This window comes from Nilaparvata lugens, chromosome 4 (genome assembly GCF_014356525.2).
Source record: "Nilaparvata lugens isolate BPH chromosome 4, ASM1435652v1, whole genome shotgun sequence".
In the NCBI taxonomy this organism is placed as follows: domain Eukaryota; kingdom Metazoa; phylum Arthropoda; class Insecta; order Hemiptera; family Delphacidae; genus Nilaparvata; species Nilaparvata lugens.
The window spans coordinates 75,556,016-75,572,272 of NC_052507.1; the positions used below are offsets into that span (position 1 = coordinate 75,556,016).

The window sequence follows — 16,257 nt, forward strand, 5'->3', positions numbered from 1 at the left end:
GTTCATACTGAACGCAAACAGCAAGTGCACACGTTTAGTGTGAGTGTTTCAAATTTTGTTTCTCATCTGCCCGCTTGGTCATGCATAATCAAGTGTGCACTTGCACATATAGTCATCATCATCATCATCATCCATTATGGACTATAGTGAGGTCCACGTTATAATGGCAGTGCAGAAAGGTAGGAGAACAACATTGCCGAACCTCTGTCTTGTCAATGCCTTCTATAGACGGTAGCTGATACAGGTTTATTGTTGTAATATTAACTGTTCATTCTCGTTTAAAATAATAAATGCTCTTTTATTAAGCAAGAAATTATATTTTTTAATAATTTCAATTTCAATTCAATTTATTTTTACACACACATACAATTTTAATACAGAGAATAACAAAAAGAATACATGCAAACAACAACAACAACAACAATACACATTAAAACAAAATAAGAAGAAAGTGAAAGCAAAAAAAAAAAGGGTGGAAAATTGAAGGGTTTTTCCAACTATGGATATCCATGTACTAGGAAAACCTTCAATCCTTGAGAAGGTGTAAAGGGTATCAGGAAAAGTAAATAGACGGTAGATATGAAAGGATGGGATAGGGGAAGAATAATAAGGGAAGGATGGAAAAAAGAAACCGATAGGAACAGGTGCTAAAAACAAATTGTAATACTAGATGAATTACAACGGATTGCAGAATAAGCAAGCACACAAGCCAGAAGATTAAACTTTGAAGAGAAACATCTCATAGAGAGAAGAAGTAATTGCATTTGATCCAGGTATTAATATCCTGTTTTTGTTTTTAATTTATTTTTGCACATTCAATATACTGTTCGGGGATTGTATTAATGATTTTACTGCTCATGTATATAAGTTGTCTTCTGATGGTTTGTATGTTTGTATTGTAAATTAAATATTTATTTGCTGTAGGTCTTAAGTTGTACAGGCTGTTGGCAGCGTTATTTGTAAGAGTACAATCAGTTTTATGCTTAAAAATAAATTTTACTACATTCAAAATATATAATTGTCCAATGGTGAGAACATCGAATCCAAACTGGTTGGGAAAAGTCTAGGTTTATTTAGGATAGTTTTGATGATCAATTTTTGACATAAGAAAAGTTCTTCCAAATGTGAGTTATAACAGCCCCCCCACACGGTTATCCCATATTGAATTATATATTCAACTAGAGCAAAGTATATACCATTTTCAGCAGAATTTTTTCGCTTCATAATATTTGAAGGAATAATGAATTTTTATAATATTAAGATGAAATATCTTGTTAATTAATTATTAATTCTACATTGTTAAAAGACGATCTGGCAACAGAGCAAAGAGAGAAAGAGATAGCGCTCTCCGTTTTGTTGAATGATAGATAGGGATAGCATTCTTATTATAGCATACTCTACTGTAATGAACCATATGTTTTCTTTACAGTCGAGTATGTTTCCTAGTTCCGCAATAGGAACAGCCAAACTGCTATAGTGAGGTCTACGTTATAATGGCAGTGAAGAAAGATAGGAGAAAAACGTTGCCAAGTCTCTCCATTTGCTACTGAGTGTACTCAGCTGCTACTGAATTCATCCCATTAAATTTGATCTAATAATAATTATAATTTCCTTGATAAAATAATCAATTTAATGTCAAATTAATCGAGAAAATATATATTTTTTTAAATTTGATTCAAAAATTTGCTTCCATAACACTAAGATCAGATTTTTATTTTTATACAAACCTGAAATGGCGGCACATTTAAAAAGCTGTGATACACCAATCTGAATTTCAAAACAATAGAAATTAAGTTATTTGGTAGATATTCTATTTCAATTTCTTTTAAAATAATAGAAAAATAGAGATCCTTTTTGAAATAAGTAATTTCAATGGAAATAATTCTGAAATAACCTTTCAATATTATTTATACCGGTACGAGTAGGTCTAACCTAAGCGTGTAGGCTAACTGAAGCATGGATTAAGTCTAGGATGGTTAGTTATCAACTTTTAAAATATCATTTCAGGTATTTTAATTTGTGTTTCTCATACGGTAATGCCTGAAAATTATTTCATTTTTTTTCAAAAATACATTTTAAATCAATTTCACGACTTGTGTACCAAAGTATTTTGATAGAATGAAGAAAAATAGAGGTTGAGTTACTTTTGTACAGTTACTATCAAAAGTAAAAATAAAATATTCTGGCAAATTGACAACATTGCAAAGCTAGAGACAGATAGCGCTATCCGTTTTGTTGAATGATAGACAAGGATAGCAATACCATTGCTAATCAAACACTGACATTATAACGTGGAACTCACTATAGTTATGCAACTGTAAATGTTGTGGAGATTTTTTCCAGCCCCAGTTCTGTTAATTATTGTGAGACTGTCCAATTTCCTTCCTGTTACAGATTGAATTCATGAAACACACAATGCGCTTCGAGGTGATGGAAGGCAATCTTTTCGCCAGCCGTCTGGTGTCGTCTCACGGATTCGATGTATTGGATCTGCATTATAACATGCGCATGCAAATCCACAGGTAATCACCTCATAATAACTTTTTTACTTTCCTTGCCCTATTACCATAGGTAAGGAAAGTATTGCTTTCCGAAAAAAATGAAGGTACCCCAATTTCTAAATTTCTATTCGTTTCAAGGTCCCCTGAGTCCAAAAAAGTGGTTTTTTGGGTATTGGTCTGTGTATTTGTGTGTGTGAGTGTGTGTGTATATATATGAGTGCATGTGCGTCTGTGTACACGATATCTCATCTCCCAATTAACGGAATGACTTGAAATTTGGAACTTAAGGTACTTACAATAAAAGGATCCGACACGAACAATTTCGATCAAATGCAATTCAAGATGGCGGCTAAAATGGAGAAAATGTTGTCAAAAACAGGGGTTTCCGTGATTTTCTGGAAAACGGCTCCAACGATTTTGATCAAATTTATACCTGAAATAGTAATTAGAAAGGTCTATCAACTGCCACAAGTCCCATATCTGTAAAAATTCTTAGAGCTCCGCCCCATCTATGGAAAGTTCGATTTTAGATTACCTATTATCAGGCTTCAGATACAATTTAAACAAAAAAATCCAAGTGGAATAGATTGAAGATGAGAATCTCTACAATTGATGTTTAGTAACATTTTCACCTAAAATTAAAAATAAGCTCGAAATTCGAGAAAATGTGATTATCCAATTGCAAACTGTTGGCAACTGTTGATTCTATTAAATGATTCACTATGAAGAGATAGCAGACCTCGTGTGTCTCCAGCGTTATTGCCCTGTCACCAGCTGGCTCAAATCTTTGAATAGTAGACTTGAGATGCGCGGGAACACTAGCGTCAGGTGATCAATTTTCATAACGGCAAGGAAAGTTGTGTGAGTGCGCCACACCAGATTTTTTGTCATAGTAATTCAATCATAGCTTTTTCCATGCATGAAATCAAGCCGGTAAACAGCTGTTTGCAGAACAAATAAACATATGATTCTTATTACAGCATACTAAACTCATAGAGAAACAATAGCGTAAGTAGATATCCCATGGTAAAGGGCGTTTATGTCGCAACTTTTACTGTTATCTCGAGTCGATTACTATCGATTATTGTAGATTTTACTGTTTTGTCTGGGTGAGAGTGTATGAACGGCACAATATGAAAGACTACCAGCGTCAGAGAGTTTTTTGAGAAAGAAATACGTGGACTATCGGCTTGAGATAACAGTAAAAGTTGCGACATAAACGCCCTATAAGATGGGATATCTACTTACGCTATTGTTTCTCTATGCCATACTGTAATGAAACCATATGTTTTCTTTATAGTCGAGTATGATTCCTAGTTCCGAAATAGGAATAGCAAAACTGCTACAAAAAAAACACCTTCAGCGCTCCAGGTGGAAGCTTTGTCAACTTCCACAAAATTCCTGATTCGGAATTTGTAAACTAGGTTATGTTTATAGAATGCATGTAGTAACTTCAGCACAAGCAGGTAATGTTTTCTATTTCTCAATTATTATTCTTTTTTAGATTATTATGACAAAAAATATTGTACTTGGACGTGATTGTCTTTTGCAGTGCTCGAATGAAATTCTAGTCTCGGCTAACACCTCGATTCGCTAAAGACCCCTTCCCGTCCATGTGACGTAAGATAGTATTAGCTTAGAGATAAGAAGGTATTCCATGATATAGGTCGTTTGTGTTTCAAATTTTAAGCCGATGTTTTGGTAACAGACTACTGTCTGATTTACTGTTTTGGCCGGGTGAGAGTGTAAGAAAGGCACAGCGAAAAGAAGACTAACAGCGTTTAGCTACACGAAATAGAACTACTAGGATTATCGACTTGAGTTTAAATTGAAAATTAGAATATCGACGCCCTATACCAAGGGATATCTTATGCTATATTTTTCCTCAAAGCTTGTAGGCAGTCAATCGTGCATTCGTTGAATATCTTTGGAAGCTTAAGACACACATTTTCAAGACTTCTAAAAAGGCTTTCCTTTTATGTTAACATGTTTTAATTACAATAAATTGTATGGTTCATTTCTTCACTAAAACTGCAATAGTTTCCAGATTATCTTATGTTTTAAAATAGTGTGTTTGTCTTTTCGGTCTCAACATTTTATAGTTTCTCAAAGTTTGGAATTTTCTGAATAATTGTACCTAATTGTTTTAATTCAATTTAGAAGTATTTTTTACTTTCCTTATTATAGGTAAGGAAAGTATTGCTTTCCGAAAAAATGAAGGTACCCCAATTTCTATAGATTTCTACGTTTAACGTAGAAACGTATTTCTACGTTTCAAGGTCCCCTGAGTCCAAAAAAGTGGTTTTTGGGTATTGGTCTGTGTGTGTGTGTGTGTGTGTGTGTGTGTGTGTGTGTGTGTGTGTGTGTGTGTGAGAGAGAGAGAGTATGAGTGTATGTATGTCTGTGTAAACGATATCTCATCTACCAATTAACGGAATGACTTGAAATTTGGAACTTAAGGTCCTTATACTATAAGGATCTATCAACTGTCACAAGTCCCATGTTTGTAAAAATTTCAGGAGCTTCGCCCCATCTATGGAAAGTTTGATTTTAGATTTACAAATATCAGGCTTCAGATTCAATTTAAACGAAAAATTTTAAGTGGAAATGATTGAGCATGACAATCTCTACAATTTATGTACAGTAATATTTTCACCTAATATTGAAAATAAACTCGAAATTCGAGAAATTGTGATTGTTCAAATCAAATGCAAACCTAATGAGAGAGGTTGGTTCCAATTTTCCTAGAATGTTTTCTGTCTTGGTTGATTCTATCAAATAATCATTCACTGGAAGAGATAGCAGAATATTGATCTATCCAGCTGATTGATTTTAAATTGAAATGGAAATTGTCATAACGGCAAGGAAAAGTTGTGTGAGTGCGCCACACCAGATTTTTTTCAATTTGAAAAAAAAAATTTGTGCGTTTTCAATTGTAAATTGAGTGTGTAATTGAAGAATGTTGAAGTGAAACATAACCTAGCTATATTTGGACTGTTGTATAAATTAGAATTGGAACCGTTTTGGGCGTTTTAGCCTGTGGTACTTTTCTGAAAGTTGTGTAATTCTGAATGATTATGAACTCCCACCAGTAATGTGCTGGGCTGTATTACTCTCATTATAATATACTACTTCTGTTATTACTGTGCTGCTATTATTAAATTTAGCATAAGAATATGTTTTCTTTTTATAGTTTTCTTTATTGACCGAAGCAAAGCTGAGGTCTTAGTTTCGACTCGATCGGCTTTTGTCTGTTTGTTTGTTTGTACCGCAGTTACAGTCGCAGTTATTGTCCGATTTGGATGAAATTTGGTATACAAGTTCTTTGAAACAAGGCGCAGAAACGTATGTGTAACGATTTTTGATAAGACCTCCGGTTTTAATATAAATTGTGCCGCTCTAAAATGTGCTGTATTAAATGAATGGTATCGTTGGAATGCTATCGATAGAGGGAGGACAAGAGTTGTCAGCGGTGAACCTTGAAACGTCTGAGCTGCTCCAAATCATACTGTATTTATTAATTGAAGAAAACTTCTCACTTGATTGCACCATTTCTTTCCTTTTCAACACGATATTCCCCTGTTTCATAGATGAATAGTTTCTAGACCTTCCGAACCGGCCGGAGACATCACAGCCTAGTTAGTTATAGCTCTTGTTTTCGTTTTAGTATGTGTATGAGATCGGAAACCGACTTGTGAGCATAAACATTCTGCATAGGCATAACAAGCCGCCATAACATTGATTCCACTTTTCATGAAAAACATCATTAGCAACCTCCTGTCATTGTCACTAACAAACTCATCTTATTTAGAATCATTTTCCGTCTCTTCATCGTGTAAATTTCCTACTGCATATTCCATTTTTCTGTCAGTTTACCGATTTCTTATAATTAATTTATTGTTAGAAAAGTTGTAATATTGTAAATATGGGGACGATAAATTTATAAGTCCGGTGTCCCTGGAAACAATGTCTTTAGCACTTTCAATGGATAAAATAATAGATGACATGGATAAATCTTCACAATATACTGTACTTTCTTAATGGCCCTTCTCATTAGTTTTGAAAGATGTAGGCTATTCATGAGCGAGGTCTACTGTTCGCAGAACTACTAGTAATGATGTCCACGTTATAATGACAGTATTTGATTGATATTGGTTTTGCTACCTCTCCACTATATTATGTGTACACATAGTCACACAGCATAGTCAAGGCATAATATTATTTCCAAATATTATCTAGTGTTTCCATCCTCAGAGAATCAATAAACTTTAGATCTGAATCGGATTATTTTATGAATTACAGGAGATGCAAAGATGGGATTCACTTTATAAGCATGGCTGTGCGGCATGTAACCAACTTGCTGCTCTCTCATATCGGTAAGTAGGAAGTAGCCTCAATTCAAATAACACAATTAAAATACTATAATGCATTGAAAAGGAATTGCTGGATCAGTTGTTATATTCAGCTTGATCTGAAACATGAATGCTTTTTAATAAATTGTGGCTTGAAGCATAGAGCTGACTGACTTTCAGCAGTACGTTGGAGAAATATCAACCAAGTTCCTAGGCGTCTACATACACCAAAAGGCAACATGGGAGCCTCATTGACCGAGCAAAGTGAGGTCCAAGATTCAAGTCGACGATTTGGCATTTCTCTTAATGTTTATATGTTTATATTTTGCGCATTTACGGCGAAACGCAATAATAGATTTTCATGAAATTTGACAGGTATGTTCCTTTTTAAATTGCGCGTCGACGTATATACAAGGTTTTTGGAAATTTTGCATTTCAAGGATAATATAAAAGAAAAAAGGAGCCTCCTTCATACGCCAATATGAGAGTAGAAATCAGACTATAGAATTATTCATCATAAATCAGCTGACAAGTGATTACACAGATGTGTGGAGAAGCCAGTCTATTGCTGTATTTCCATAAGGTCTATAGTTTCAATCAGGTACTTGTGGATGAGAATACTGCGTGAGGTCTTCTGTTCACAGAACTACTAGTTGTAGAAATCTTTATGGCAAGCTCTCAAAGTCTATTTACCTCATAAGATGTCTCAAGAGCCAACTGTCGAATGATTATTTGCGTATGGCATATTTAAGTTTGTTCCACAGTCTTCTGTCATATTGTATCCTACACTGGGCTGGAAGTAATCTAGTTGCTGGTGTTCTGCTCCAGAAAAAAAGCTGTTGAGATAATAGTGGGGACCACTTTCAGGGAACATTGTGAACCGTTATTTGTTTCTCTTGGTATTTTAACGGTTCACAACCAATATATTTATTTCACTTCTTGGTTGTCAACCAAGATGGCGGACCTGCCGAAAGATCTCGTTGTCACAGTGAGTGATTAATTCATTTATTGTAAAATATCTGACTGCTAGTCGTTTTTTCTAATAACAAAAAGTGATCAATAAGCAGTTCGTGATGGAAAACAACATTGAAGAATATATTTATGTTGTTGTCCAGTATATACACAAAAAATAAGACTAAAATGAGCACAGGAGGTATGATTAATATAACACCCGCCAAATACAACAACTTGATACCCAACGTACACGATTAACCAAAGTACAGAAGTCCCAACACGTCTTAGGAACAAAGGTCTACAATCGGTTGCCAGAGTCAATAAAAAAGTATCCAGTCTCTTTGTTCAGCAAATCATTATTTTATCTTCTGCGTGCAAACCCCTTCTATTCTTGGAGGAGTTTTTACACATTCTTTTTAATTTTGTGTTAGTGTTTCACACAGCTTTTCACAGAGTTTTCCACACGTTCTTTCTAATTAATTGTTGAGTGTTATGAATATTTTACTGATGTTGCTGATAACTGTATGGTCCGATAGCAAAAGAATTAAATTTATCTATCTAATTTTCCCCTGATTCTAGTTTTATTGAAATACTCAAAACTTTTCTTATTACTAGTATTTCTGTGAACAGTAGACCTCGCGCAGTTATAAACCATAACCTCCTCAGTCCATCAGAGTAAATTCTGTTTTGTCCTGTCGTGTCGGCGAGAAATCGGTGTGAAAACGACTAATGGCTGTTGGGATTGGTGTATTAAAAATGCTAACATCAAAAGCTAATCTCCTTCAAGACATACTGGCAACAGGTTATCCTGAGTTGAAAGCAGAGAAAGGTCGAGAGAAAATTACTAATTACTTTCAGTTATTAATTGCATGCGTCAGTGCATGCAACTAATAGTCCAAACAACAGCTGATTTTTTACCAAGTTACATTGAGATATTAATATTGCAAGCGTCATTGCATGCAATTAATAGTCCACTAGACAGCTGATTTATGATGAATAATTCTATAGTCTGATTTTCACGGTAATATTGGCGTACGAAGGAGACTCCTTTACCTTTTGTATTATCCTTTAAATGCAAAATTTCGAAAACCTTTTATATACGTCGACAAGCTATCCCATAGCATGATATCGCATAGATATCATCAATATTCATCGTCGAAGATATCCCATGGTATAGGGCGTTCATGCTCCAAATTTCACTGTTAACTTGAGCTGAAGTAGTTCTTTTTTGTGAAGCTATGTGACGCTGTTAGTCTCTCTACTGTGCCATTATTTCGGTACACTCTCACCCGGCCAAAACAGTAATATAATAAGACAGGAGTCGACAGTAATCGGCTTGAGTTTACAAAAATCGGCTTGAAGTGTGGAATATAAAGGACCTATACCATGGGATAGGATATCTTCTTATACAATTTTTTCTCTATGATAATACTGACTTTATATACAAATGAAAAAGTACCCTTTTCAGCATTTATTTAAGTTTTTCACAACAAGGATCGACTTCAAAGTTGTTTTCAAGTGAATACAAGTAGTCTCCTAAGCAAGAACGTGAATACTGACCTGATATACATATTTATGTGCTGTTTCATAACAAATGAGATATTTTTTGCCTAATATCATAGTGAGAAGATGAAATAAGAAGATATCCCATGGTATAGGGCGTTTTTGTTCCAAATTTCAAGCCGATTACTGTAGACTACTATCGATGTGAGAGTGTGAGACCGGCACAGTATGAGAGACTACCAGCGTCACATAGCTTCACGGAAAAGAACTCCTAGGACTATCGGCTTGAATTAACAGTGAAATTTAGAACATGAACACCCTTGGATATTTTCTTATGTTATATTTTTTCTATACTAATATGTAAACGATTGATTTTAGCGTTGACTTGGGACTACAAACTGCCTGGAAATTATGTCAGTAAACAACTACTGGGAATGTTGGGAACGGACGCACTTGGGAACCCGTTCAATAGAGACAACAGTGGAATCTACCAATCAAATACACCAATGACTCAGACCAATCAACAGGGTGAGTATCCAAACAACGGTATTTCAGCTTTGGTATTTTCAAAATATGTTTGTTATTTGAAATGTTATCTACTATGTAGTGAATGTAGTGCAGCCTCGAGTGTGTATAGACAGGGAAGGGTCAGAATCCTTGCGGTTTGGAACAGTGGTCTACAAGGGGTTCTGGGAGGTTTCCCCTGACCCCTCGCTTCTGTGCCTTGAATACTCAGACAATTCCAGTTGATGAGCCCCACAAGATCAAGCCATATGTCAGTAATGTTCTGAGAGTGTTTACATTAAGGTAAACAGATATACGCGCCGCGAACATGAGCAATAATTCACTTTTAATCAGCTGATTATATCTGTATTTTTACAGAAACGGTAAGATACAGATATAAAAAGCCTGGCATCAGCTGATTAAAAGTGAATTGCTCATGTTCGCGGCGCGGAAATCTGTACGCACCTTTATATACGAGGGGTATTCACAATGTTGGAGTTAGCTGGATAAGAGCCTGTTCACATGACAGCGATTTACGTTCGGTTGTCGCGCGGTTGACAAACCGAGCGATTGCCAGGTATAGGGAAACACATGGTGCCGTACACATGCATCGCTCGGTTTTAGTAGTCGCCGGCGAGTCTCAGACTACAACCGCTCGGTTGTCGCTCGGTTGCCGGGCGGCTCGATATACAGGGTGATTACCGGGAAACGCATGTTTGTCAAATAACGAGAACTATTGCAAATCAGAGTAAAAAATGCATTTATTAGTGAAAATGCAGTGTACACAATATGCAATTTCAAAATAAAATTACTTACAATCTATTATTTGAAAATTACATCTCTAAGGTGGTCGCCTGCTGCTTGGATACATTGTTGAAGGCATTCTTTAAAACTTGCTACGGATTTTGCTAACATGTCTCTAGGAATGCCATTGATTTCCTGGCAAATAGCTTTGGTGTGCAGACAATCCTCAAATACTGGCAGAGAGACCTCATCATAGCTTACGTGTGACTGTTTGGTGTGCAGTTTGTGAAAAGGGGATCATTGGTCCTTATTTTTTTTTTTGAAGACAACGATGGCAGAACAGTCACAGTGAATGCACAACGGTACCTGGATATGTTGAAAGAATATTTCCTGCCAGAACTGCGCCGTCAACATATACAGATACGTAATGTATGGTTCCAACAAGACGGGGAAACAGTACATACGGCTTGCATTAGTATAGAATTCCTTCGGCAAACATTCCCTACAAGAGTGATCTTGCGTTTTGGTGATGTCACTTGGCCTTCTCGCTCACCGGATCTAACAATTCCAGATTTCTTTCTGTGAGTATTCTTGAAAGCTAGAGTGTACATAAACAAACCACGAACAATCCAAGAACTTGAAAAAGCTATTTGCCAGGAAATCAATGGCATTCCTAGAGACATGTTAGCAAAATCCGTAGCAAGTTTTAAAGAATGCCTTCAACAATGTATCCAAGCAGCAGGCGACCGCCTTAGAGATGTAATTTTCAAATAATAGATTGTAAGTAATTTTATTTTGAAATTGCATATTGTGTACACTGCATTTTCACTAATAAATGCATTTTTTACTCTGATTTGCAATAGTTCTCGTTATTTGAAAAACATGCGTTTCCCGGTAATCACCCTGTACTAGAGCAGGCATGAGAGCGTACACATGTCTTCAGTCAACCGAGCGGTTTCGATCAGAGCAGTAATATATGTTTAACAGTAATATAGTGATTAAGTACATAGATTAAGATATTAAGATTGAGTACATAGATGTTGTACCTAGTAATTATTTATCATAACCGAGCGCAAACCGCTCATGAATCGCTGTAATGTGTACGAGGCTAGCAAACCGAGCGATTTGCCAATCGAGCGACAACCGAGCGTAAAACGCTGTTATGTGAACAAGCTCTAAGTCGAGCTATTCGCTATCTTCAGCTATTTGCTAAGTCTGTGTTAACTCAATGCTATAATTGGTTCGTTAGAAAAAAAATAACAGACGAGATAGCAGATAGCGCAGGTTTGAGTCCGCTAATTCTAGCTGTCTCTGTTAAAACGACAGCCATATATGTTTATAATCTTTCTTTTGAGTTATAATAATCTTTGAGTTACACAAATTATCCGCTTGGATCGCTACTGCAGTTAGCTAATAGCAGATTGTTTTAGATGGGGCGTTCACAATCCAGAGTTATCAAATAGCACTTTAGCTGGCTAAAACAACATTGTGAATACCCCTATTGTGGCATGTGATTGACGAAAACCTATTTTCTCCTCATATTAATGACTTGTTTGTTTTTAGGCAATACGCATAAGCAGACTGTCCCGCAACAGAGAAGAAAAATTTTAAGAGGAAAATCAAGGAGGCGAAATATCTTCTAGGATTGTAAGTTTATCGAATAATCTACACTTTTTTAATTCATAATAATTTGTCAATAATTGAGTTAGATAAAAAATTAGGTGGTTGGATTTGATTACTGTATTATATATTATTATTGGGTTTTGAATTCTCGATTGAAGCTCAGTTTTTGCAGGCCGGACACAGGAATGTCTCCCGGCTACATAGGTCAAACAAGTTATTGACTCTTTGGATGTTTCTAATTATTTTATTGACCTATAATTGTATATGCATATATATAATAATAAAAATAATAAATTTTATTGCAATAAACAATGCATACAAAATAATACTTAATCATCTAGAGCATAAACTAATAATATTTAATTCTCTTGACAATAAATACTCTCATGCAAGGGAAGCTTCCCTGTACACATGGAGGAGTTGCTGCAGACCCTAGAAACTCTCTTATAGTAAAAAAATCAATTTGTTTATCGAATTCCTTACATAATATATAGTTATAGTTATATATTATTATATAGTTTCGTTTGATCATGTTTATCCATTGTGTTGAAGATGTTTTATATAATGTTTCATTCAATTAACATTTAACTCATGGCGTACCTGAAATTTTGTCAGGATTATAGATGAGACTGTAACTGTAGTCGAGCAAACACTTTTCAATTTCTTCTCAGGCCACTTAGTTTGTTGACTGCACAAAATTTAGAAAAAAGAGCGATGGCACACCTTGAAAATTTCAAACAACTCTACATAAAAGTGCGTAGAGACTTGAGCGCTACGAATACACGCGTTTCACTTTCAACTGATGCTCAATATATATCTGTATTTTAGGCTAAGATACTAGGATGCTGGCATTTGGAAGGTTACCGGGGCATTAAGGATGTGCAAAGGCTAAAAATAAACTTTCTACTCGTGATATTTTTCAAAGTTTTTCGATTTGTATATCATCAAGTTATCAAAATGAAAAAGTTTTCTCAGGAGAAAATTTTTTTCTGATCATTACTTTTTGAGATATGAGCGCTTAAAGTTTAAATTTTTGGGACAGAACATTTCAAATTCGGTAATAGAAAAATCCATAAGATTTAGAGGATAGACTCTTCATGGTATTGTTGATCTACTAAAACAAAAATTTTCTGAAAATTTAAATTTTTAAGATAGTTATTCAATTTACTAAAAATAACCAAAAATAGCTTTTAGTTGAGTTATTTTTTGGTAAATTGAATAACTTTTTCAAAAATTGATATTTTCAGAAAATTTTGGTTTTACTAGATTAACAATACCATGAAGAATCCATCCTCTAAATCTCATGGATTTATCTCTTACCGAATTTGAAATGTTCTGTCCAAAAATTCAAACTTCAGGCGCTCATATCTCAAAAAGTAATGATCGGAAAAAAATGTTTTCCTGAGAAAACTTTTTCATTTTGATAGCTTGATGATATACAAATCGAAAAACTTAGAAAATATCATGATTAGAAATTTTATTTTTAGACTTTGCTCAGCCTTAAATCAAATGGGAGCGATTAGAGGGGATGTCACGTGGCGACTAGGGATGCCATCATCGGATGCTAAAGCAGCCACCGGTCGCTCGATTTTCTGCATCCCAGCTGGGAATGCTGAAATTCGAGCAGCCGGTCGCTTTTTGCCTCCCGGGATGCATAAAACTGTCTGTGGGGCATTGGTTCAAATGCGGCGCATTATACTGCTGGGCTTCTATTAGCCAAAAAGCTCTCTTTTTACTAGTGCGCGCGCACGTGGAGTTATGACTAGTTTCTCTTTGGGTGAAATTGGTCTAAGGAATCTTGTTGACCGAAGCGAAGCTGAGGTCTTAGTTTCGACTCGATCGGCTTTTGTCTGTTTGTTTGTTTGTACCGCAATTACAGTCGCAGTTATTGTCCGATTTGGATGAAATTTGGTATAAAAGTTCTTTGAAACAAGGCGCAGAAACGTATGTGTAACGATTTTTGGTAAGACCTCCGGTTTTAATATAAATTGAATATAAATTGTGCCGCTCTAAAATGTGCTGTATTGAATGAATGGTATCGTTGGAATGCTATCGATAGAGGACAAGAGTTGTCAGCGGTGAACCTTGAAACGTCTGAGCCGCTCCAAATCATACTGTATTAATTAAAGAAAACTTCTCACTTGATTGCACCATTTCTTCCCTTTTCAACACGATATTTCCCTGTTTCATAGATGAATAGTTTCTAGACCTAGCGAACCGGCCGGAGACATCACAGCTTAGTTAGTTAGCTCTTGTTTTCGTTTTAGTATGTGTATGAGATCGGAAACCGACTTGTGACCATTCTGCATAGGCATAACAAGCCGCCATAACATTGAATCCACTTTTCATGAAAAACATCATTAGCAACCTCCTGTCATTGTCACCAACAAACCCATCTTATTTAGAATCATTTTCCGTCTCACTATCGTCTGTGAGACGATTCATAGTCTAAATTGCCTACTGCATATTCCATTTTTCTGTCAGTTGACCGATTTCTTATAATTAATTTATTGTTAGAAAAGTTGTAATATTGTAAATATGGGGACGATATGAAGGTACCTCCTTGAGAGACATTTATAAGTCCAGTGTCCCTGGAAACCATGTCTTTAGCACTTTCAATGGAGAAAATGATAGATGACATGGATAAATCTTCACAATATACTGTACTTTCTTAATGGCCCTTCTCATTAGTTTGAAAGTTGTAGGCTATTCATGAGCGAGGTCTACTGTTCGCAGAACTACTAGTAGCTTTTTTTAGATTTAGCCTAGAAGCTCTTTGAAAGAAGGAAGCGGCCTTCTAAAATAATTAAAAAATTTTGTTTCACTTTTCAGGGTGGCCACATACCGGGAAAACCTTGAATTCCTCATTAATTTTTCCAATTACTCATGAATTTTTCATAAATTTCAATTAATTTAGTAAAGAAGTGTACAGTGAGTATAAAACAGTGAAAAAAATTAGGCGCTTGCTTATAGAATATTTTGAAATTATCATATTTCTAGTCATGATATAAATCAATTACATTCCAAAATTAAGTATTTTGATGGCTTCATTCTCTTCGGAATGAGACTTTATTTATTTATTACAATTTAGTTGCGTAAAGCCACACATTTTTGAGCAAGGCTCAAGTGGCATGCAACATGTCAAGTTCAGGATCGGGATCCTGAGAATGCGTTGCAGCACTCCCCTATTGTATAGGGACATGTCACTACCAATCTAATCGATTGGCGTTGACTTCGTCAACGACTACTAATCCTCAAGCGTTGACTTACGTCAACGTTTGAAGTGTCTCCAACAGCCGGAATCGGCTATGGTACTGTACATACATATAAATATGGCTTTATTAGTTAAAGTATGACTGAGAATACATAATAAATGTTCAAATGTATTGATAACTTTCACACTGTAGTCTATTGTTGTGAAAAAATTTTCGTTTTTAAACCACTCACTGAGTATTGAAAATGGACCCTGTCCGAAAGCACTCCACACACATAAGTAGTTAAAAAAACGTAGTTACTAATTCCTCACAAAAATAGACTGTAGTGTCAAAAATTATCAATAAGTTTAGAAACTTAAATTCGCAGTTCGTCATGAAAGATCAAACTAAAGATTTCATAATAAATTCTTCACGAATGTATCTTGTTTCTCAAATACCGCGGATAATCTACCTGGAAAATTTGAAATTTCACTCTGGGAATTACTCATGAATTTTTCATTTTAAAATTTGTGGCCACCCTGCTATTGTAAAGTTTATCAAACACTGTAAAATACAGGCTTTTATCACGACGAGCAGCTGAAAAGGGGTCTACACTAAGGCCCTTCGGGCCACCATGGAAGCGCCACCACGTGGTAGCATTGTCTCTTATCTGTCACTGCACACTAGAGCCACCAGCCGAGCTTCCAGGAATGTGGTGGCTCGAGCCGCCGATTTTGTGTCGCCACCAGACTGTCGCGCCACCACGTCATACCATTGAGTATTATCTGTCATTGCATACTACAGCCACCAAAAAATCATCTCCAGTTCAGTTTCAATTCAAATCAAGTACAGACAGTTGTCTGTTGAAGTCGTCATAATGAA

The 16,257-nt window shown here is 35.6% G+C and overlaps 1 protein-coding gene across 2 annotated transcripts in view; it reads left to right on the top strand.

Moving 5' to 3' along the window:
* The window catches only part of LOC111047602 (PC-esterase domain-containing protein 1A), a 37,812-nt gene that overhangs the window by 19,925 nt on the left and 1,630 nt on the right, over positions 1-16,257 (top strand). For both annotated transcript variants that reach the window (XM_039426465.1, XM_039426464.1), the window contains 4 exons: positions 2,395-2,522; positions 6,804-6,877; positions 9,689-9,838; positions 12,122-12,205. In XM_039426465.1, the coding sequence (XP_039282399.1) occupies positions 2,395-2,522; positions 6,804-6,877; positions 9,689-9,838; positions 12,122-12,201 (432 nt within the window). In that variant the 3' untranslated portion in view covers positions 12,202-12,205. The remainder of the gene's footprint in view (positions 1-2,394; positions 2,523-6,803; positions 6,878-9,688; positions 9,839-12,121; positions 12,206-16,257) is intronic.